This window comes from Delphinus delphis, chromosome 13 (genome assembly GCF_949987515.2).
Source record: "Delphinus delphis chromosome 13, mDelDel1.2, whole genome shotgun sequence".
Taxonomy (NCBI): domain Eukaryota; kingdom Metazoa; phylum Chordata; class Mammalia; order Artiodactyla; family Delphinidae; genus Delphinus; species Delphinus delphis.
This window is the reverse complement of record NC_082695.1, coordinates 63,712,519-63,737,452: the sequence shown is the minus strand read 5'-3', so window position 1 is coordinate 63,737,452 and position 24,934 is coordinate 63,712,519. Positions and strand designations below refer to the sequence as shown.

The window sequence follows — 24,934 nt, the reverse complement described above, 5'->3', positions numbered from 1 at the left end:
CACCCACCCACCCACCAGCTGATTGTCAGGCACTGTTTTGCTCTCTTTTAAATATTCCATGTGCACTTGAAGAGGATTCTATAAATGTCAGTTAGAAGGTGGTTGATAGTATTGTGCAGCTCTTCTATGATACATAGATTTTTTTTTCTTTGTAGTGTGACTGTCCAAAGAGTTACTGAGATTACTCTGATGGCTGATTTGTTCATTTCTTCCTTTAGATCTGTCGGTTTTTGCTTCATGTATTTTGAAACTGTATTTTTAAATGCTTACAGGATTGTTAATGTCTTCTGATGAATTGTCCCTCTTAATGTCTCTTTTTACTTTGGTAATATTCTTAGACTTGAAGTCTTATTTCTGGTACTATGCTTTATTAAACTTATTGCTTGTATGAACTTTGTATTTCCACTTTTGTATTTTCAGCCCATCCATATATTATGTTTAAAGTACATCTTTTTTTGTAGACATTTTGCATCCTGTATTCATTCTGACAAGTCTCCGGCTTATTGGAGTATGTGGTGTATTTATGTATAACATTATCGTTGATGGGTTGGACTTACTCTTTGTTTTACTCTTTACTCTGTTTTCGGTTATCTGTTTTTTGTTCTTTTCTCCTTTCTTTGGGCTTATTTTTTAGTATTTCATTTTAGTTTGCTATATGCTCTTTAGTTACTCTCTTTTGCCCTTTGTGTGTGTGAGGGGGAGTTGCTTTCACAGCGACAATATGCATCTTTAGCTTTGCAATAATGTAGTGGTTTTTAAACACCTCCTGTTGCTTCTGCTGCCATTGTCATAAATTACACTACATGCTTTTAGAGTTACAGTCTTTTTCTGTAGTTGGTCATATCCTTTTTGTAGAAATTAAGAGACGAACAGAATATTGTCTTTCATATTTACTTACATACCTATACTTGCTAGTTTTTTAAAAAATTTCCCCCTGATTTAGAGTTTCCATCTGTTGTCATTTCTCTTTATCCTGAAGAATTTTCCTTTAGGCATTTCTTTGTGCAGAGTCCGCTAGAAGTCTCTCAGTTTTTGTTTATCTGAACACATTTTTGTTTTGACTTCTTTTATGAAGGATACTTTTGTTGATTATAGATTTTAGCTTGAGGGTTTTGTTTTTTCCTTGCAGCTCTTTAAAGCTGCTGTTCCATTATCTCCTGGCTTCCACTGTTTCTGATGAGAAATTGCTATTCACGTCTTTATGCCTTTACATGTATAGATTGCTCTGGTTTGGCTGCTGTCAAAATTAAACAAAACTGCACGTTGTTGGTTAAAAGTGGTAAAAACAGATTTTATTCAGTAACCATTCCAGCAGGGGTAAGATCTGAGCCCAATTTCCGATTTGCACAGAGGTGACTGGGAGAATGAGGGAGTAGCAAGGGGTTAATGAGTGGGGTCTGGAACAGAGTCAGGGAAGTGAAAAATTACCCAAAAAGTGGGTACGAGGTTTGGTCAGTGTCCATGTGATTTAGGCCATCTGTGTCTGCTAAATGGCATTTATCGGAAGTTAGACTTCTGCCTTCCCTCAGAGGGCAGACTGGAAGATGGAGACCCCATTTTTCCTGGTGATTGGTTACATTTCAAAGGAATGGTTTTCAGGTCCTCCACTTCTGAGTTGTAGGAGTCATGTGTACATTTCAAAGAGACAGGAAGGATTTACAGTTGTAAGCTTTTTAAATAGATGCACTGGGAAAAGGAGGTCAGGGGCCTATGGACCAGTATTGGCTGGAACAAATGGTTAATTCTTTTGGCAGCCTTGAGCTTTTCCAGGCAGGAGCTCAGTAGGGTCTGGGTCACACCAGGGACGAGGCCTTAGGTTGCTAGAAACCATGTTAGAGTTTGGTCAAGTCTCTAACTGCAGGGGTTTGGATGGAGTCCTTTGTGCCAAGTTTTTATGCTTCTCACCAGCTTAAAGATTTTCTTTTCATCTTTTGTTTTTAGGAGTTTGACAGTGATATTCCCAATATGTTTTTGGTTGGTTCTTTTGTATTTAAACTGCTTGGTATTCACTGAGTTTCTTGGAAGTTTAAGTTTAGTTTTTCACTGAAGTTGAAGATTTTTCAGCCATTATTAATTAAAAATTTTTTTCTTGTTCTTGCTTCCCCTCTTTCTGGGACTGCACATGTTACTGAGACTGTTTATTTTGTTATTCAGTCTTTTATTTCAGTTCTGATTAGATAACTTCTATTGATCCATCTTCAAATTCACCAACTCTTCTGTCTTCTCCAACCATCAGGTTAATTTTTAATTTCTGATTTTGTAATTTTCAGTTCTAGAGTTTTCATTTAATTTGTTTCTATATTTTCCATTACTCAGCTGAGATTCCCATCTGTTCATTAAGTCCACGAACATATTCATAATAGTTACTTTAAAATTCTTGTCTGTTAATTCATCTTGGGGGTCTGTTTTTACTGGGGGTAACATTTTCTTATTTCTTCTCATGTTTAGTATTCTGTGATTTTTATACTGGATATTTGGGACAAAATATTTTAGAGACTAAATTCTCTTATCTTTCTCTGAAGAACGTTGATTTTTGTTCTAACAGATAGTTTTGGGTGACCTCAGAGTCCAAACTGCCTCTGAGAAAAGAAACAGCTGAAATCTCAGCTTAGTTCTTTCAGACTTTTAAGCACTGGTTTTCAGCAGGCCTCTGCAGTCTCTCCCACATGCATAGTTTAAGGGTCTGGGCAGAGTTCATACCCCTATTCAGATTTTTTTTTCCCTTCGTGGCTTCCGTCATTATGGGATTTCCCTCTTCTCTTTCCAGCCTTTCCAGCAGCCCCAAATCCACCCTCTGATTCTGCAGGTCCTTAAAACTGCTGTTTTCTGCTTAAGGTCTAGTTGCCCTGGGTAGCTTACACTGTGGGGTGCCTTTGGATATAGAGCCACACAAATGCAGCTCGCATCCAGTGCAGTTCCCCCCTTACAAAGGCTGACTTCCCTTCAATTTGTATCTGTTTTTGGTCTCTCTCCACTGTTATCAAATAGTTGATTTTATTATATTTTCAAATAGTTAATTTTATTATATTTTGTTCAGAGGCTCTCATTTTTATCCAAAGGAAGATTTCCCTGATTGAGGCTACTCTACTGGCAGAATCTCTGTTCTGTTTTGTTTGTGTATTCTTTTGTTAATTGCATACTATTTCCATTACTGAGGATTTATAATGTGTTTCAGGATCTGGTAATGGCCAGTTTCTTCTTTGTCAGTTTTCCTGGTCATTCTTGTTTATTTTGATACATTATATCTCAGGTAATTTTATCAGGGTCTTGAACAATTTTTTAAAATTTTTATTGAGTGCATCAGATATATAAATTTGACAGAACTGATATCGCTATGATGTTATCTTCCTGTCTAGGAAGATGTATGTTTTTCTCTTTGCTCAGTTGATTTTTGTGTTCTTTAGTAATAATTAAAATATTTCTTGGTGTAGTTTTGACACATTTATAATTACATTTATTCTAGGTGCTTTGTATATTTTGTTATAAATTGATTCTTTGAAAAATTTTCATATATAAACAAGGAAATATTTTACTTGATAGAAGCAAATTTATTATTTTTAAATAAACTTTCCAATTTGTGTGAGAGAGATTATAATGATCAGTAGAACTGAGGCTTAAATATACCTTGTGATGGCAGTGGGAAAGTGGCCGAGTTAGAGTTGGGATTTAGGTCTTTCTGCCTCTAAATCCATTGCCTGTTTTTAACAACTACTGCTTATTGTTCTCTGATACATTTCAAGGCTTGAATAAAGCACAACTTAAGCTCTTCATGACCTATTACATTTTGGTTCTCATGTCAGTTCCAGAGTTAACTTGAGTGAAATGTTCATTTTAGTCTCATAAGAGCAGAATAGCCTCATTATCTACTCTTTTATCAATCATTTTCCTCAAATTATTTTCAAAGAGAGAAGAGTAAGATGCATACTGTTCCTTCTGAGGTTTAAATTTGGATTCATGAGACTCTAGAATTTAGTTGATTTTATTGTTTTAAACTACATGGTGCTGTATGTTTCCAGTAGATATTTGATAAATACCCGAATTAAAGGACCATTTATGTGATGGTTGTTTAGTCAGTACACCTTTGGGAAAAAAGGAAAGGTCTGAATTATCCTCCAGTTTGGTTTTTTCTGACTTTTGTCGTCTGAGAAGTGGAAGTTAGAAGCCTAAAAACCAAGAGAATCTGTAAAATGTCTCAGAAAGCTGCTGGAAAGTGTCTGAAAATGTATTTTTAAAAACCACCCAGTATTATACTTACTGTAGCCTCCAAAGCACGGCGTGAAATGTTTCTGCAGCCCAGTGACTGTGCAGAAGGCCCTGTAGCCCTGAAGCCCTGAAGCCCTGAAGCCCTGAAACCCCGCAGCCCACTTGATGTGTTGTCCAGCCACAGGAAGACAGCACTTTTCACCAGTGCCCTTTGAAATGCTGATTGAGTTAGCTCATTAGCAAAGTATACATCTGGAATTTAACCAGTTGTTTAATTTGATTTTCAAAAGTTGTTTTGAAATATTTCTTTCTCTTCCTTTAAATTTTGATGATTTTGTAATATGTAAGAAATGGAATAGAGTTTCAGAAATTATCTTTTGACTCTAATTTTAAAAGTATGACTTAGTTATAACTGAGACCCCTTTGGCTGTCATTAGTTCCATTCCAGACTGTTTTTAAGCACCTGTTCTTTTCTCCTTTTCTTCTCTTCTCCCACAGATGAAGTGGTAGCAGGGAAAATAGGCAGACTTATCTCTGGGCTGCCCTTGTTCTGGAAAGAAATGTGGAAGAAAAATTTTGAGATCTTTCTGGTGTATGCCTTTCAGGTGTATTAATGAGAAAAACTAGATAGAGCAACTTTGTCATATTCATACTATCTTTTATGAATTTTGTCCTTTCACGTATCTTTAGTCCTCATAGCAATTTCTTAAAACTTTTAAGGTAGTATGCTGCACTAGAATGACTTCAAAATCCATTTCCGTGTCCTTTACAGTAATAAGAGAGCAATAATAATTTTCAGTAAAACTGAATATATATGTATCTCAAACAAATAACCTGGAAATCTTAACTGTGGGTATATGTCTATTTCAATTGGAAATTTACCTATATTAAAAATACTAGTTGACATCCATTTTTAGATAAGTTTTTTTTAAAAACTGGGTTATAAAATGAAGCACTGTTAGTAAGGCTAATGGCATAGGATCCTTTGTTGTGAGTAGAAGAAATTGGAAAAGGCATAGGTATTGATTTCATTAAGCTAGAGAGCATTGGTGTTCACATTTTAAAAACATAATCATAACTTATCTGGAGTCACATGTTCCATTTTATTGGCTTCCTTCATATAGAAAATATAGAAACCAGCACTAAATGCCTGCGAAAAAGTGAAGCAATGTATATTTTCTGGGTGAAGGAAGTATTCTGTACATTTTCCATGTTTTACATCATGGTAATTTGAATAACCATGCTTCCATGTTCACATCAATTTTTTGTTTTTCAATTTATGCACAGCACTTGCTCTGAAATTTGGGGACTGAGTACACCAAATACGATAGATCAGTGGGATACAACAGGCCTTTACAGCTTCTCTGAACAAACCAGGTGAATATTCTGCCCTCTATCGAATCCTAGAGATCTTGTGGGAGGGAGGGTGTTTTGTAAAGACCTATAGTGGGTTGCTTAGTATAATTTTGCCTTGGATGTTTCCTTAATGTAAAATAAGGCATGGCATTTAAAATAACTGCTTGCCAGTATTAAAAATATATTAAATGTTTCAGCTGATGTTTTATCAATGAAATTCTAGTTTTGAATCTTTTTTAAATTATTGCATCCCCTAAAGAATAGAAACTTTGATAACTATATTCTCATTTTAGTGTGAGGTTAGATTATAATCTGTCGTTGGCCTAATTTTTAAGTAGATACATAACCAGTTTTTTGCTAAATTTCTTGCTATCATCTAAATCTCATCTGTATACTAATAAGCACATACTTATTTACTGAACCCCTTATATCACAATTAATGCCAGGCTAACTCGTTTTTATGTTATCTTTTTTTATCACCTTATTCTCTTTTTTGAGCATATTGGTATTGGTCCATTTCATCTCATCATATTCATCACCATCTGCATTTATGTGTGAGCTGTATAGAAATATACCTCAGTACTCAAAGCAATCACAACTGGGTAATGAGTTACATTAGTTTTAGTAAGTTACTTTTACATCATTGTTGGTATTTATCATTCTTCACACTAGTTCCTTTTTTTGACAATTCTGTCACCTACAGAAATAATGCCCTTAAAAGCCTCCCTAAATAAGAGTTTGATTCACTAAAGATGGAAGTTGTTGACAAAAGTTTTTCAAGTATAGCTATATGATACTTTTTTTAAAAAATCACTTTTTCCCCAAGCGGTTACCCGTTCATTGACATTTGAGTCATTTATGTAGCATATTTATAAGAAACATACCCTAGTGTTGCTGCTTACTTTTATATGAGATCCATTAGATAACACATTTTTCTTCCTTGTACTCACTAAAACTAACTAAACGTCTGTCATTCCTTTCTTTATGCTCTTATTGTACTAATTTATCTCAATTGAGAACATTTTTTTTTTTGAAGTTCCCACCTTTCTTTTCCCTTGCTTCCCAATAGGTCTCTTGATGGTCGTCTTCAGGTATCTCATCGGAAAGGACTGCCGCATGTAATATATTGCCGATTATGGCGCTGGCCTGATCTTCACAGCCATCATGAACTCAAGGCAATTGAAAACTGCGAATATGCTTTTAATCTTAAAAAGGATGAAGTATGTGTAAACCCTTACCACTACCAGAGAGTTGAGACACCAGGTAGGAAAAGTAGATTTTTTTCCCCTTGTTTTAATTAAATGCTTGAACTTAAGTGTATTAGGTACTCTTATACCTAATTGACCCAGGGAAATTTTGGTATAAAACTAATAAATTACCTTAAATTCAGTATATTTTTTGGCAGTAATTAAAAATACTTTTAAGTTTTTTAACACATGTTATGGGAAAATATATCTTAGAGGGAAAGATATCTTAGTTTCTTGGAATAGCAAGCATTTCACATCAAAGTACATGTCTAGGAAATTCTAATCCCACAGATACACAGTCTGCTTAGAACTGAATGATATGTCTTATTACTTGTCTGCTGTACTACCTGTTTTCAGTAATTTTGCTCTTTGTTTTTTTGATGTACTTTAATGACATCATTTGCATCTAAGCAGTTCGGTAAAACTCATAGCAGGACTTTCAATTTACTTAGCTGTATACTTGAACTGTATACTTATACTGTATACTTGAAACTAAAAGAATACAGCTATATTTTCAAAAAATACCCCAAATCTGATTTTACAAATGTTTCTGCAACCTTTCCGATGAGGATTTATGAACTTCTGTGGTAATATAATATTACCAGGATCACTTTGTCCCCAAAAGTACAAGATAAATTGGAACTTGGAGATTTAGATTGTGGACTATGACAAGTTAAAATCATAATCAGGTTTGTCAGTTTCTCAATAGCCAAATAATGCCAAGTAGGTGGATCCTAAACTTCAAAAATTAATGAAAACTTTTAATACAGGTGTCACCCTCCCCTTTGCTCTGCCATTGACTTGGATTTCTTTTACTCTTTTAGTTTTGCCTCCGGTGTTAGTGCCACGGCATACTGAGATCTTAACAGAACTACCACCTCTGGATGATTATACCCACTCCATTCCAGAAAACACTAATTTCCCAGCGGGAATTGAGCCACAGAGTAATTATATCCCAGGTATTTTTGCCTCAGCATCTCCTAAAATTTGGGATAGATACAAATTTTGTTCATAAATGTTCAAGTATTAATAAATTATGGTTTGGCTTTTTACAATTTTTAGTTCTACAGACATAGCAACACGTATGTTGTGCTGAAAATCAGAAAACCTCTGTTTTAGTTGTTTTTCATCTGGGACTCAGTAATGCTGATAAATAAATGAACTGCATGGTTCTCAAATTCTGCTCTATTATATTATATGTCCAGTAATATCCCATGATATGGAAACTACTCTTTTAGTTTTCACTGTTTGTTAGGACAACAGCTAATAATTTCTTCCTTTTTTGTCTGTTTCCTTTTTTTTTGTTTTTTTTTTCCTAGCACAAACTAAAGGTAAAAGATTGAGCATTTAGCTATACATAGGATTTTTTTAGTGTCTTTTTTCTCCTTGTGTAATATTTATCTATTCCGCTCTTATGTTTATTTTATACAACTGAAAATATGTAAGGAACTTGGAGTTTCAACTACATTTAAAAAATTGCTTTGTCTCATCATGGAAATAATGCTTGTTCATTGGAGATAATTTTGAAAACATAAGGAAAAGGAAGGATTTTTAAAAATAGCTAATTTTAAGGTTAGAAAGTGTTTTCTGATTATTTTAATGCTTTTTTCTTTTACTACTGTTCTATTCCAAAAGAGGATTTAAAGCTGTTTTTTGGGTAGCTGGGAAACCAACATTTTGAAAAGTTAGGACAGGGCAAAGATGTTGTGGAGAGTGGAGGCCAGGGTGAGGGGAAGGAGGATGAACAAAGGGCATTTAGTAGGGAGAAGAATTTGACTGGAAGTGGTTACGTGTGGGTTGTGGGTAGTGTTTTGGGTGAGGGAGTACTTAAGTCTCTGATGTGGGAATTAGTATAATTCAACAATACTTAGGAAACTGAGGTGTAAGCATACACTCTTGTAAGACACCTACCCAATAATTATATGGAGGGTGTTAGAATGTTTAGTGGCTTTCACTTGTGGAGATGTTTGGGCTTATTTTCCCTGTCGTCTTTACTTGTTTAGATTTGGGCATTTTACAAAGTAGAAAATCACAAGTGGATTACACCTATCTGCTTTTCTGGACAGTGGGGCTTTACCCAGCTCCAACTGACAGCAAAACCTTGGGATTCGCTTTTTAGTCCATCGCGAAAGAAATTTTAACATTTCCTCGAAAACACTAGTACCTTTGTTGTTTATTATTTTATAGATAACTAATAATGGAGAAAAATGAAAAAAGATAACATATTTATCAGTTCAGTATTTATTCCTCTTTAGACCTTTGAGACATGAGTGGTTAAACTGGCAAAGCTCAGCTCTTTTTTTTAATTTGCTTTAACTTTTAAAATAGCACGTAATGGTATTTATTCTTATTTTTGTATTCTTTGTTGTTCGAGTGTATGAAAGAATTTATTTTATTCTCACATTAAAAATTTTGGGGTACTGACACTTAAAAAGAAAAGTTTGATACTTAAGTTAAAATTTATAGTTAGCTTATTGAAGAGAGATTATAAAAAGTTTATGAAGGAAGCCTTTAACCCACATCATTTAAACTTATTTTTTCCTCCTTGAAATTATAATTGGTAAAATTGTATAAATGTTTTTATTTTACATGAAGTTTATTCAGATATTCAGATGCTTCCTGAATATAAACATTTTGTTCATAAACCATATTGGAAATGGCACATTAGAATCTTAAGTATTTTCAGGAAGTAGTTTGCCTCAGTTTTGTGTAGCAGTCTGTATTTGAATTTAATTTTCTGCCTCAAGCATTCAAGATTTACTGGTTAGCAATCATGGAGCAATATACTTTTTAGGTAGAATTCAAGCTAGACCATTCCTGAACTATATTACCATATTTTGCCCTATAGAACCTAATGTAAGATGTAAGCCTGTATTATTTTGTAATCCAAAATCTTGTTTGCCTGTGTTGTGTGTCCTTTAATCATCTCTTAAGTACCCATCCATGATGGCCATTAGGTTAAAAAATAATCATAATTATGGGTACTAGATTCTTTGAAACATACCGATCAGAACTGAGGCATCTTTGAAGTTATGTTTTTGGCTCTTGCCCCAGAAAATACACATATGACAATGAGCCAGATATGTAAATAATAGCTAAGAAAATATGCACAGAGAGCTCAATTATATTACAAGTAAGTTTTAAGGATTCACCTATAAGGTTTGGATCAGAACCTGAATCTTAAGCCCTCAGTATCCAATATTGCTTTTTATAGAGATGTTATGTAACATTCCTATGTTATTTGGAGTGATTTGTTGGTTATCTTTGGTAGCTGGGAGAAAAGGCGAGATTAAATTGAACCTGTACGTGATTTGTTCCAAACTTTTTTAGAAACGCCACCTCCTGGATATATCAGTGAAGATGGAGAAACAAGTGATCAACAGTTGAACCAAAGTATGGATACAGGTAAAAATATTTTTCAAAATTCCTCAGTAATTAGATACACATTTTTGCCTTGTTGGAAACTCACTAGAGTTATTCATAACCCTTACATTTAGAGAAGTTGGGACATATCAAAAAAAAAGAATCATCTTGATTTAATAATCATATTTGAATCATCAGAGGAGTCAGTGAAAGATTAACGTATGCTACTCTGCAGAATAATTGTTAGAATTTTCTCTTATTAGAGTAAACAAATAAAAATGGGAGAACACTCACTTTTCTTTTTAAAATATTGATATTCTGTGCTTCTGTTTAAAGTTTTAGGTACTCTATGAATAAATGTCTTTGTGATGAAAGATTCTAATTAATTATCCCAATAACAGGCTTTCAGAGGAACTTGGAAGTAAGAGATGGGGATCAGCTTTTCAGTGCTCTTTTAACTTACTAGTGAGTTCTGAATTATAGTAGATTGTTTACACAAAATACCTTGTATATTGTACCTGACCTAATGCAATTAATTTCTAATATTTAGCTATCAGCTTAAAACACAGTGAAGAAAAAATTGACGTGTAATAGATATTACACACATCAAAGCTTTAAAACAGTTGTTATGTAATAAAATGTATATAACCCATCAGAACTAACAGGTCACCAGTGAAACAGCTGTGATGTCATTGTAATTGTATGTTTTGATCTATTTCACCCTGGTTATATCTTAAGGATTGGACACCTTAATATCACAACCTCCCAAATTATAGCATCCGCTTTTCTACACAGTTTATACTAAAGCATTCTGCAGTTATGATAATCTAAGTTATTTTTTACATGGTGGGGGCTGGGGTGGTTGGCTTTTACAATAATTCTGTTGTTTAAATTCTTCCATTATTTAGACTCCCAAGTGAGGAAGTTTCTGCTATAGCTAATCATACTTATAGCTTTTCAAAATAGTAGATAACCAAGAAAAGTAGATGATGATCATTGGAAATAACGTATGTTTTTAAAAAAAAATTTTTTTTTGGCCGTGCAGCTTGTGGGATCTTAGTTCCCTGCCCTCAGCAGTGAAAGCGCAGAGTCCTAACCACTGGACCTCCAGGGAATTCCCTATATTATACATCTTAATGCAAATATCTTACGGCAAATGACATTTAGATTTCCGAATATATCTTCCTAAGAAATGCATGTGTGTCAAAGAACTGTATTCCTAAATCAGTCATGTTGATGGACAGTTGCTACTGTGACACTTAGAAGTGAATGCCAATAAAAATATGCCCTAATGACATCATTAATCATCAAGGAAATGCAAATCAAAACCATAATGACATATCACTTCACACCCTCTAGAATGGCTATAATCAAAAAAGGGGGAAGTCTCAATGAAGATTGGAGAAGTTGGAGTCTTCATATGTTGCTAATGGGAATGTAAAATGGTTCAGTTACCTTGGAAAGATTTGCTATTCCTCAAAGTTAAATATAGTATAACAATAGACCCAGCAATTTCACCCAAGAAAATTGAACACGTGTCCACATTAAACTTGTAAACAAATGTTCATGTAAGCATTATTCATAGTAGCCCAAAATTGGAAACAACCCAAACTGTCTATCAAATGATTAATGGATAAATTAAATGATTTATATCCATACGTTAGAATATTATTCAGCCATATAAAGGAATGAAGTACTGATGCATGCTTCAACATTGATGAACCTTGAAAGCATTATATTAGGTGAAAGAAGCCAGGCACAAAAGGCCATAAGGATTCCAGTTAGTGCACAAATGCCTATTCTATAATATAGCTGAAACATGGGAAGAACAATAAGATGAATATAATCATTGGTTATGATAATGGTCAAAATCTAAAAGTGGATAATAAGCTGAATCAACTAAAATGAATTCAATGTTTTGGGGCTAGCTTTGAACGTAACCTAATATTTCTAATTCTGTTTCAGTGGGGGGAAATGTTAGTGTCTTTTCAAAATGACACATTTAAAATTATTTAGTGTAATGACAGTAACAGTGTGAATATTTGATTCATGAGATGCTAAAAGTTGGTTTAAATACCAGTCTTCTACCTGCTATCTATTGTTCTCTCAGTGCCATGGGAAGAATTTTCTGACTGATGCAGGGTCCCAATTTAGAACAAAATTAACCTGTTTTTAAACTCTGGTCCATACCTTCCCTGAGGGAAGGACATAATTAAATTGATCTTTCAAGCTCTGCTGGAATAGAAGGAGTTAATATTTTTTAAAAGGGTAACCAGAGGAGAATTCTCTGGCAGTCCAGTAGTTAGGACTCCGCTTCTACTGCAGGAGGCATGGGTTCAATCCCTGGTCGGGGAACTAAGATCTAGCTGTGTGACCCTCCCCCACCAAAATAAATAAATAAATATAAACAAACAAAAAAAGTAACCGTAGGACAAATAATGCAGAATACAGAACTGTATGAACAAGTACCTGTTATTTTTCGCTTTGCTTTTTCTTTTTTTAAAAATTTCTCCGGTCAAGCCTTCATTCTTTAAAGTTTGTGGACATTAAGGATCAGGCTGAACATCACAAGAAATATAAGTTTGATTTAGTTCTAATTTTTTTTTCTTGCAAGCCAGTCATTTTGTGTACCCCTAGACAAGGTTCACATACCCCACTTAGGAGACAGCTTCTCTAACCAAATGCATAGCGGCAGGATAGTATGGTTGGACTCTGAACTAGACTACCTGAGTTTGAATTGTCCCTCTGCTATATACTAGCTAGATGACCGAGGCACACAGTTTCCTTATTTGTAAATTAGGAATAATTATAGTACCAAACCCATAGGGTTGTTAATAGTTAATTTTTGTAAAGAAGTTAAATGTTCCTAACTTACAGTAAATACTATGTGAGTATATTTAAAGAAAATATAAAAGGATGAATTAACCATTAAGAAAAAGGAAGAAACTTGATTGCATGAAAATTAGAAGTAAATTGAGGGACTGAGATCCAGAAGCAGAAGCAGTTTAATCTTCATGACTACAATCTTCTAAATAAAATAGGAAAATAAGGTTATTTGTCAAGAACGGAGGGTCAGGTTTGAGAACTTAAAGGTAGTGGTCTTATTGGCTATGCCATCTGTGCAGTGTTTTACAGTTTTTAGCATAGATATATAGCATTTCTGTCATTAGATGCATTCTTCACTGTTTTAACCTTTTCATGCTATTGTAAATGTTTATTTTTCAATTTTATTTTTAATTGTTTTTTCCTAGGATATAGAATAAAATTTGATTTTTGTATGTTGATCTTTTTTCCTGAACTTTGCTAAAATCACTTTTTGTATCTAGTATTCTGTAGATTCCTAAGATTTTCTATACATACTACCTTGCCATCTCTTAAATAAAGACAGTTTTACTTCTTGCTTTCTAATCTTTATGCTTTCTTCTTTTTCTGTTCTGGCTGAGACCTACAGTAAACTATTGAATAGAAATACTAAGAATGGATATTTTTGCATTGTTCTTGATCATAGGGGGAATACATTTAATAATTCCCCCAATAAGTTAGATGTTAATTATAGATTTTTAATAGATTATCTTTATCAGATTGAGGATTTTCCATTCTGTTCCTAGCGTTCTGAGTGTTTGTAATGAGTGGCTGTGGAATTTTGCCCATACTTTTTCTGCATCTATTGAGAAGATAATACAGTTTTACTCTTCTTGAGTGAATTCCACTAAATGATTTTTCTAATAACAAATGAATTTTGACCTTATTTGGTTATGATAAATTATACTTTTAAAATATTTATGGATTTGATTTGCTAATGTTCTTAAAAGGATTTTCACATCTATGTTTATGAGAGATTTTGGTCTTTAGTTTTCTTGTAATGTTTTTCTGTAGTTTCAATATCATAATTATGCTGGGATCAAAATATATTGGATGAGGTTTTCTAATATTTTCTGAAAGACTGCATAGGATTGGAATTAATTCTTCCTTAAACACTTGATAGCTTCTACCAGAGAAGCCATCATTTATAGCGAAGGGTTTTTTAAATTGAGAGTTATTTAGATTTTCAATTTTTTGTGTTGGTGTGCTAACTTGTGTCTTATATTTTGTTCATCTGAATGGTAGATTTTATTGCTATAAAGTTATTTCTAATCTGTTATCCTCTTGTTGTCTGCAATATCAAGTAAATCTTGATGACCCATTTTTTACTTAAAATGTTGATAGTTTGACTTTTCTCTTTTATTCTTGATAAGTCTTGCAGGGGCTTTATCAGTTAATATTTTTAAAGAACCAGTTTTTGGCTTCTTAAACTTTTCTCTTGTGTTTGCCTTTTTACTGCTTGATTTTATTTCTATTCTGCATTATTTTCTTCTACTTACTTCCCATTTAATTTGGTCGTTTTAGATCCTTGTAGCTTAAATTTAGGTCATTGATTCTTTTGTATTTTTTTCGATTGATTCTTTTTTTCTTGTCTGAGCCTCTATACATTATTTATTTAATTTTGTTTATTTTTTTACACAGCAGTGTCTTATGAGTTATCCATTTTATACATATTAGTGTATATATGTCAATCCCAATCTCCCAATTCATCACCCCCTTCCGCCCCCCAGCCACTTTCACCCCTTGGTGTCCATACGTTTCTTCTCTACATCTGTATCTCAATTTCTGCCCTGCAAACCGGTTCATCTGTACCATTTTTCTAGGTTCCACATATATGCGTTAATATACGATATTTGTTTTTCTCTTTCTGACTGACTTCACTGTATATGACAGTCTCTAGATCCATCCACGTCTCTACAAATGACCCAATTTCGTTCCTTTTTATGGCTGAGTAATATTCCATTGTATATATGTACCACATCTTCTTTATCCATTCGTCTGTCGATGGGCATTTAGGTTGCTTCCATGTCCTGGCTATTGTAAATAGAGCTGCAATGAACATTTTGGTACATGACTCTTTTTGAATTATGGTTTTCTCAGGGTATATGCCCAGTAGTGGGATTGCTGGGTCATATGGTAATTTTTTAGTTTTTTAAAGAACCTCCATACTGTTCTCCATAGTGCCTGTATCCATTTACATTCCCACCAACAGTGCAAGAGTGTTCCCTTTCCTCCACACCCTCTCCAGCTTTTATTGTTTGGAGATTTTCTGGTGATGCCCATTCTGACTGGTGTGAGGTGAAACCTCATTGTAGTTTTGATTTGCATTTCTCTAATAATTAGTGATGTCGAGCAGCTTTTCATGTGCTTCTTTGCCATCTGTATGTCTTCTTCGGAGAAATGTCTATTTAGGTCTTCTGCCCATTTTTGGATGGGTTGTTTGTTTCTTTAATATTGAGCTGCATGAGCTGTTTACATATTTTGGAGATTAATCTTTGTTGATTCGTTTGCAAATATTTTCTCCCATTCTGAGGGTTTTCTTTTTGTCTTGTTTGTAGTTTCCTTTGCTGTGCAAAAGCATTTAAGTTTCATTAGGTCCCATTTGTTTGTTTTTATTTCCATTACTCTAGGAGATGGATCTAAAAAGATCTTGCTGTGATTTATGTCAAAGAGTGTTCTTCCTATGTTTTCCTCTAAGAGTTTTATAGTGTCAGGTATTATATTTAGGTCTCGAATGCATTTTGAGTTTATTTTTGTGTATGGTGTTAGGGAGTGTTTGAATTTCGTTCTTTTACATGTACATGAAACTAGCTGTCCAGTGTCCCCAGCACCACTTATTGAAGACACTGTCTTTTCTCCGTTGTATATCCTTGCCTCGTTTGTCATAGATTAGTTGACCATAGGTGTGTGGGTTTATCTCTGGGCTTTCTATCCTGTTCCATTGATCTATATTTCTGTTTTTGTGCCAGTACCATATTGTCTTGATTACTGTAGTTTTGTAGTATAGTCTGAAGTCAGGGAGTCTGATTCCTCCAGCTCCGTTTTTTCCCTTAAGACTGCTCTGGTTATTCGGAGTCTTTTGTGTCTCCATACAAATTTTAAGATTTTTTGTTCTAGTTCTAGAAAAATTCCATTGGTAATTTGATAGGGATTGAGTTGAATCTGCAGATTACTTTGGGTAGTATAGTTATTTTCACAATATTGATTCTTCCAGTCCAAGAACATGCTATATCTCTCCATCTGTTTGTATCATCTTTCATTTCTTTCATCAGTGTCTTATAGTTTTCTGTGTACAGGTCTTTTGTCTCCCTACGTAGGTTTATTCCTAGGTATTCTATTCTTTTTGTTGCAGTGGTAAATGGGAGTGTTTCCTTAATTTCTCTTTCAGATTTTTCATCATTAGTGTATAGGAATGCAAGAAATTTCTGTGCATTAATTTTGTATCCTGCAACTTTACCAAATTCATTGATTAGCTCTAGTATCTTTCTGGTGGCATCTTTAGGATTCTCTATGTGTAGTATCATGTCATCTGCAAACAGTGACAGTATTACTTCTTTTCCAATTTGTATTCCCTTTATTTCTTTTTCTTCTCTGATCGCCGTGACTAGGACTTCCAAAACTATGTTGAATAGTAGTGGCGAGAGTGCACATCCGTGTTGTGGTCCTGATCTTAGAGGAAATGCTTTCAGTTTTTCACCATTGAGAATGGTATTTGCTGTGGGTTTGTCGTATATGGGCTTTATTTTGTTGAGGTAGTTTCCTTCTATGCCCACTTTCTGGAGAGTTTCTATCGTAAATGGGTGTTGAATTTTGTCAAAAGCTTTTTCTGTGTCTATTGAGATGATATGGTTTTTCTTCTTCAGTTTGTTAATATGGTGTATCACATTGATTGATTTGTGTATATTGAAGAATCCTTGCATTCCTGGGATAAATCCCACTTGATCATGGTGTATGATCCTTTTAATGTGTTGTTGGATTCTGTTTGCTAGTCTTTGGTTGTGGATTTCTACATCTATATTCATCAGTGATATTGGTCTGTAGTTTTCTTTTTTTGTAGTATGTTTGGTTTTGATATCAGGGTGATGGTGGGCTCATAGAATGAGTTTGGGTGTGTTCCTTCCTCTGCAATTTTTTGGAAGAGTTTGAGAAGGATTGGTGTTAGCTCTTCTCTAAATGTTTGATAGAATTCACCTGTGAAGCCATCTGGTCCTGAACTTTTGTTTGTTGGAAGATTTTTAATCACAGTTTTAATTTCATTACTTGTGATTGGTCTGCTCATATTTTCTGTTTCTTCCTTGTTCAGTCTTGGAAGGTTATACCTTTCTCAGAATTTGTCCATTTTATTGGCATAGAGTTGCTTGTAGTATTCTCTTAGGCTGCTTTGTATTTCTGCGGTGTCTGTTGTAACTTCTTCTATTTCATTTCAAATTTTATTATTTTGAGTCCTCTCCCTCTTTTTCTTGATGAGTCTGGCTAATGGTTTATGTTTATCTTCACAAAGAACCAGCTTTTAGTTTTATTGATCTTTGCCATTGTTTTCTTTGTCTCTATTTCATTTATTTCTGCTCTGATCTTTATGATTTCTTTCCTTCTACTAACTTTGGGTTTTGGTTGTTCTTCTTTCTCTAGTTCCTTTAGGTGTTAGGTTAGATTGTTTATTTGAGATGTTTGTTGTTTCTTTAGGTAGGATTGTATTCCTGTAAACTTCCCTCTTAGAACTGCTTTTGCTGCATCCCGTAGGTTTTGGATCGTCATGTTTTCATTGTCATTTGTCTCTAGGTATTTTTTGATTTCCTCTTTGATTTCTTCAGTGATCTCTTGGTTATTTAGTAATGTATTGTTTAGCCTCTATGTGCTTGTGGGGTTTTTTAACTTTTTTTCTCTGTAATTGATTTCTAATCTCATAGTGTTGTGGTCAGAAAAGATGCTTGATATGATTTCAATTTCTTAAATTTACTGAGGCTTCATTTGTGACCTAAAATGTGATCCATCATGGAGAATGTTTCATGTGCACTTGAGAAGAAAGTGTAATCTGCAGTTTTTGGATGCAATGTCCTATAAATATCAATTAAATCTATCTGGTCTATTGTGTCATTTTTTTTTTTTTTTTTTTTTTTTTGCGGTACGCAGGCCTCTCACTGTTGTGGCCTCTCCCGTTGTGGAGCACAGGCTCCGGAGCACAGGCTCAGTGGCCATGGCTCACGGGCCCAGCCGCTCCGCGGCATGTGGGATCCTCCCGGACCGGGGCACGAACCCGTGTCCCCTGCATCGGCAGGCGGACTCTCAACCACTGTGCCACCAGGGAAGCCTATTGTGTCATTTAAAGCTTGTGTTTCCTTATTAATTGTCTGGATGATCTGTCCATTGGTGTAAGTGAGGTGTTAAAGTCCCCCACTATTATTGTGTTTCTGTCGATTTCCTCTTATAGTTTTTAGCACTTGCCTTATGTATTGATGTGTTCCTATGTTGGGTGCATATATATTTATAATTGTTATATCTTCTTCTTGGATTGATCCCTTGATCATTATGTCGTGTCCTTCCTTGTCTCCTATAACATTCTTTATTTTAAGGTCTGTTTTATCTGATGTGAGTATTGCTACTTCAGCTTTCTTTTGATTTCCATTTGCATGGAATATCTTTTTCCATCCCCTCACTTTCAGTCTGTATGTGTCCCTAGGTCTGAAGTGGGTCTCTTGTAGAGACAGCATATGTGTGGGTCTTGTTTTTGTATTCATTCAGTGAGCCTCTGCCTTTTGATTGGGGCATTTAATCCATTCACGTTTAAGGTAATTATCGATATGTATGTTCCTATGACCATTTTCTTAATTGTTTTGGGTTTGTTTTTGTAGGTCCTTTTCTTCTCTTGTGTTTCCCACTTAGAGAAGAAGTTCCTAAACATTTGTTGTAGAGCTGGTTTGTGGGGGCTGAATTCTTTTAGCTTTTGCTTGTCTGTAAAGCTTTTGATTTCTCTGTCAAATCTGAATGAGATCCTTGCCGGGTAGAGTAATCTTGGTTGTGGGTTCTTCCCTTTCATCACTTTAAATATGTTATGCCACTCCCTTCTGGCTTGTAGAGTTTCTGCTGAGAAATCAGCTGTTAACCTTATGGGAGCTCCTTTATATGTTATTTGTCGTTTTTCCCTTGCTGCTTTCAATAATTTTTCTTTGTATTTAATTTTTGCCAGTTTGATTACTGTGTGTCTCGGTGTCTTTCTCCTTGGGTTTATCCTGTATGGGACTGTCTGCGCTTCTTGGACTTGGGTGGCTATTTTTTCTCCCGTGTTAGGGAAGTTTTAGACTATAATCTCTTCATATATTTGCTCGGGTCCTTTCTCTCTCTCTTCTCCTTCTGGGACCCCAATAATGCGAATGTTGTTGTGTTTAATGTTGTCCCAGAGGTCTCTTAGGCTGTCTTCATTTCTTTTCATTCTTTTTTCTTTATTCTGTTCTGCAGCCGTGAATTCCACCATTCTGTCTTCTAGGTCACTTATCCGTTCTTCTGCCTCAGTTATTCTGCTGTTGATTCCTCGTAGTGTGTTTGTCATTTCAGTTATTGTATTGTTCATCTCTGTTTGTTCTTTAATTCTTCTAGGTCTTTATTAAACATTTCTTGCACCTTCTTGATCTTTGCCTCCATATTTTTTCCGAGGTCCTGGATCATCTTCACTATCATTATTCTAAATTCTTTTTCTTGAAGCTGGCTTATCTCCACTTCATTTAGTTGTTTTTCTGGGGTTTTATCTTGTTCCTTCATCTGGTATATAGCCCTCTGCCTTTTCCTCTTGTCTACCTTTCTGTGAATGTGGTTTTTGTTCCACAGGCTGCAGGATTGTAGTTCTTCTTGCTTCTGCTGTCTGCCCTCTGGTGGATGAGGCTATCTAAGAGGATTGTGCACGTTTCCTGATGGGAGTGACTGGTCATTAATTCTTTTCTAATGTAAGCATTTAAAATTAAAATTTCCCTCTAAGCCGTACTTTAGCTTCATACCAAAAGTTTTAATAAGTTATTTTTCATTATTATTATTATTATTCAACATCTTTATTGGAGCATAATTGCTTCATAATGGTGTGTTAGTTTCTACTGTATAACAAAGTGAATGAGCTATACATATACATCTATCCGCATATGGCCTCTCTCTTGCGTCTCCCTCTCACCCTCCCTATCCCACCCCTCTTGGTGGGCAAAGAGCAATGAGCTGATCTCCCTGTGCTATGCAGCTGCTTTCCAATAGCTATCTGTTTTACATTTTGTAGTGTATATATGTCCATGCCACTCTCTCATTTCCTCCCAGCCTACCCTTCCCCCTCCCCATGTCCTGAAGTCCATTCTCTATGTCTGCATCTTTATTCCTGTCTAGCCCCAAGGTTCTTCAGAACCTTTTTTTTTTTAAGATTTAATATATATGTGTTAGCATACAGTATTTGTTTTTCTCTTTCTGACTTACTCCACTCTGTATGATCCATCCACCTCAGTACAAATAACTCAATTTCGTTTCTTTTTATGGCTGAGTTATATTCCATTGTATATATGTATATATATACATATTCTTTATCCATTCATCTTAGGTTGACACTAAGATGGACACTTTGGTTGGTTCCATGTCTTGGCTATTGTAAATAAAGCTGCAGTGAACATTGTGGTACATGACTCTTTTTTTGAGTTATGGTTTTCTCAGGGTATATGCCAAGTAAGGGGATTGCTCTGTCATATGGTAGTCCTATTTTGAGTTTTTTGAGGAACCTCCATACTGTTCTCCGTAGTGGCTGTATCAGTTTACGTTCCCACCAGCAGTGCAAGAGGGTTCCCTTTTCTCCACACCCTCTCCAGCATTTATTGTTTGTAGATTTCTTTGATGATAGCCATTCTGACCAGTGTGAGGTGATAACTCATTGTAGCTTTGATTTGCATTTCTCTAATAATAAGTGATGTTGAGAATCCTTTCATGTGTTTGTTGGCAATCTGTATATCTTCTTTGGAGAAATTTCTGTTTAGGTCTTCTGCCCATTTTTGGATTGGGTTGTTTGTTTTTTTTGATATTGAGCTGCATGTGCTGCCTATATATTTTGGAGATTAATCCTTTGTCAGTTGCTTCGTTTGCAAATATTTTCTCCCATCCTGAGGGTTGTCTTTTCATCTTGTTTATGGTTTCCTTTGCTGTGCAAAAGCTTGTAAATTTCATTAGGTCCCATTTGTTTATTTTTGTTTTTATTTCCATTTCTCTAGGAGGTGGGTCAAAAAGGACCTTGCTTTGATTTATATCATAGAGTGTTCTGCCTATGTTGTCCTCTAAAAGTTTTATAGTGTCTGCCCTTTATTAGGTCTTTAATCCATTTTGAGTTTATTTTTGTGTATGGTGTTAGGGAGTGTTCTAATTTCATTCTTTTCCGTGTAGCTGTCCAGTTTTCCGAGTACCACTTACTGAAGAGGATGTCTTTTCTCCACTGTATATTCTTAACCTCTTTTATCAAAGATAAAGTGACCATATGTGCATGAGTTTATCTTATATTCTTACCTCCTTTATCAAAGATAAGGTGACCATGTGTGCATGGGTTTATCTCTGGGCTTTCTATCCTTTTCTATTGATCTATATTTCTATTTTTGTGCCAATACCATACTGCCTTGATTACTGTACGTTTTTAGTATAGTCTGAAGTTAGGGATCCTGATTCTTCCAGCTCCGTTTTTCTTTCTCAAGATTGCTTTGGCTAATCTGGGTCTTTGGTGTTTCCATACAAATTGTGAAATTTTTTTGTTGTAGTTCTGTCAAAAATGCTGTTGGTAGTTTGATAGGGATTGCATTGAATCTCTAGATTGCTTTGGGTAGTATAGTCATTTTCACAATATTGATTCGTCCAATCGAAGAACATGGTATATCTCTCCGTTTGTATCATCTTTCATTTCTTTCATCAGTGTCTTATAGTTTTCTGCATACAGGTCTTTTGTCTCCTTAGGTAGGTTTATTCCTAGGTATTTTATTCTTTTTGTTGCAATGATAAATGGGAGTGTTTCCTTAATTTCTCTTTCAGGTTTCTCATCATTACTGTATAGGAATGCAAGAGATTTCTGTGCATTAATTTTGTATCCTGCTACTTTACCAAATTAATTGATTAGCTCTAGTATCTTTCTGGTGGCATCTTTAGGATTCTCTATGTATAGTATCATGCCATCGGCAAACAGTGACAGCTTTAATTCTTCTTTTCCGATTTGGATTCCTTTTATTTCTCTTTCTTCTCTGGTTGCTGTGGCTAAAACCTCCAAAACTATGTTGAATAATATTGGCGAGAGTGGACATCCTTGTCTTGTTTCCTATCTTAGAGGAAATGGTTTCAGTTTTTCACCATTGAGAATGATGTTGGCTGTGGGTTTGTCATATATGCCCTTTATTATGTTGAGGTAAGTTCCCTCTGTGCCTACTTTCTGGAGGGTTTGTATGATAAATGGGTGTTGAATACTGTCAAAAGCTTTTTCTGCGTCAATTGAGATGATCATAAGGTTTTTCTCCTTCAGGTTGTTAATTTGGCTTATCACCTTGATTGATTTGTGTACATTGAAGAATCCTTGCATTCTTGAGATAAACCCCACTTCATCATGGTGTGTGATCCTTTTAATGTGCTGCTGGATTCTGTTTGCTAGTATTTTGTTGAGGATTTTTGCATCTGTGTTCATCAGTGATATTGGTTTGTAGTTTTCTTTTTTTGTGGCATGTTTGTCTGGTTTTGGTATCAGGATGATGGTGGCCTCGTAGAATGAGTTTGGGAGTGTTGCTCCCTCTGCTGTGTTTTGAAGAGTTTCAGAAGGATAGGTGTTAGCTCTTCTCTAAATGTTTGATAGAATTTGCCTGTGAAGCTGTCTGGTCCTGGGCTTTTGTTCGTTTGAAAATTTTTGATCGCAGTCTCAGTTTCAGTGCTTGTGATTAGTCTGTTTATATTTTCTATTTCTTCCTGGTTCAGTCTCAGAAGGTTGTGCATTTCTAAGAATTTGTCCATTTCTTCCAGGTTGTCCATTTTATTGGCATATAGTTGCTTGTAGTAATCTCTCATGATCCTTTGTATTTCTGCAGTGTCAGTTGTTACTTCTCCTTTTTCATTTCTAATTCTATTGATTTGAGTCTTCTCCCTTTTTTTCTTGATGAATCTGGCTAATAGCTTATCAATTCTGTTTATCTTCTCAAAGAACCAGCTTTTAGTTTTATTGATCTTTGCTATCATTTCCTTCATTTCTTTTTCCTTTATTTCTGATCTGATCTGTATGATTTCTTTCCTTCTGCTGACTTTGTATTTTGTTAGTTCTTCTTTCTCTAGTGCCTTTAGGTGTAAGTTTAGATTGTTTATTTGAGATGTTTCTTGAGGTAGGCTTGTATAGCTATAAACTTCCCTCTTAGAAATGCTTTTACTGCATCCCATAGGTTTTGGATCATTGTGTTTTCATTGTCATTTGTCTCTAGGTATTTTTTGGTTTCCTTTTTGATTTCTTCAATGATCTCTTGGTTATTTAGTAGTGTATTGTTTAGCCTCCATGTATTTGTATTTATTACACATTTTTTCCTGTAATTGATATCCAGTCTCATAGTGTTGTGGTCGGATAAGATACTTGATATGATTTCAGTTTTCTTAAATTTACCAAGGGTTTATTTGTGACCCTCGATATGGTCTCTCCTGGAGAATGTTCCATGAACACTTGAGAACAAAGTGTAATCTGCTGGATGGAATGTCCTATAAATATCAGTTAAGTCCCTCTTGTTTAATGTATCATTTAAAGCTAGTGTTTCCTTATTTATTTTCGTTTTGCATGATCAGTCCATTGGTGAAAGTGGGGTGTTGAAATCCCCTACTGTGATTGTGTTACCTTCAGTTTCCCCTTTTATGGCTCTTAGCATTTGCCTTAAGTATTGAGGTGCTCCTATGTTGGGTGCATATATATTTACAATTGTTATATCTTCTTCTTGGATTGATCCTTGATCATTATGTAGTGTCCTTCCTTATCTCTTGTAATAGTCTTTATTTCAAAGTCTGTTTTGTCTGATATGAGATTTGCTACTCCAATTTTCTTTTGATTTCCATTTGCGTGGAATATCTTTTTCAATCCTGTCACTTTCAGTGTGTATGTGTCCCTAGGTCTGAAGTGGGTCTCTTGTAGACAGCATATATATGGGTCTTCTTTTTTTATCCGTTCAGCCAGTCTGTATCTTTTGGATGCAGCATTTAATCCATTTACGTTTGAGGTAGCTATCGATATGTATGTTCCTGTTAACCATTTTCTTAATTGTTTTAGGTTTGTTATTGTAGGTCTTTTCCTTCTCTTGTGTTTCCTGCCTAGAGAAGTTCCTTTAGCATTTGTTGTATAGCTGGTTTGCTGGTGCTGAATTCTTTTAGCTTTTGCTTGTCTGTAAGGGTTTTAATTCTTCCATCGAATCTTCATGAGATCCTTGCTGGGTAGAGTAATCTTGGTTGTAGGGTTTTCTCTTCCATCACTTTAAATATGTCCTGCCACTCCCTTCTGGCTTGCAGAGTTTCTGCTGAAAGTTCAACTGGTAACCTTATGGGGATTCCCTTGTATGTTAATTGTTGCTTTTCCCTTGCTGCTTTTAATATTTTTTCTTTGTATTTAATTTTTGATAGTTTGATTAAAATGTGTCTTGGCGTGTTCCTCCTTGAATTTATCCTGTTTGGGACTCTCTGTGCTTCCTGAACTTGATTGACTATTTTCTTTCCCATATTAGGGAAGTTTTCAACTATAATCTCTTCAAATATTTTCTCAGTCCCTTTTTTAATATCTTCTTCTGGGACCCCAGTAATTCGAATGTTGGTGTGTTTAATGCTGTCCCAGACGTCTCTCAGATTGTCCTCAATTCTTGTCATTCTTTTTCCTTTATTCTGCTCTGCGGTAGTTATTTCCACTATTTTAT

The 24,934-nt window shown here is 35.0% G+C and overlaps 1 protein-coding gene across 1 annotated transcript in view; it reads left to right on the top strand.

The window, feature by feature from the left end:
- Positions 1-24,934, top strand: part of SMAD2 (SMAD family member 2) — a 95,227-nt gene that overhangs the window by 51,551 nt on the left and 18,742 nt on the right. The window contains exons 4-7 of the mRNA XM_060029011.1: positions 5,491-5,580; positions 6,629-6,822; positions 7,631-7,765; positions 10,137-10,211. Of these exons, the coding sequence (XP_059884994.1) occupies positions 5,491-5,580; positions 6,629-6,822; positions 7,631-7,765; positions 10,137-10,211 (494 nt within the window). The remainder of the gene's footprint in view (positions 1-5,490; positions 5,581-6,628; positions 6,823-7,630; positions 7,766-10,136; positions 10,212-24,934) is intronic.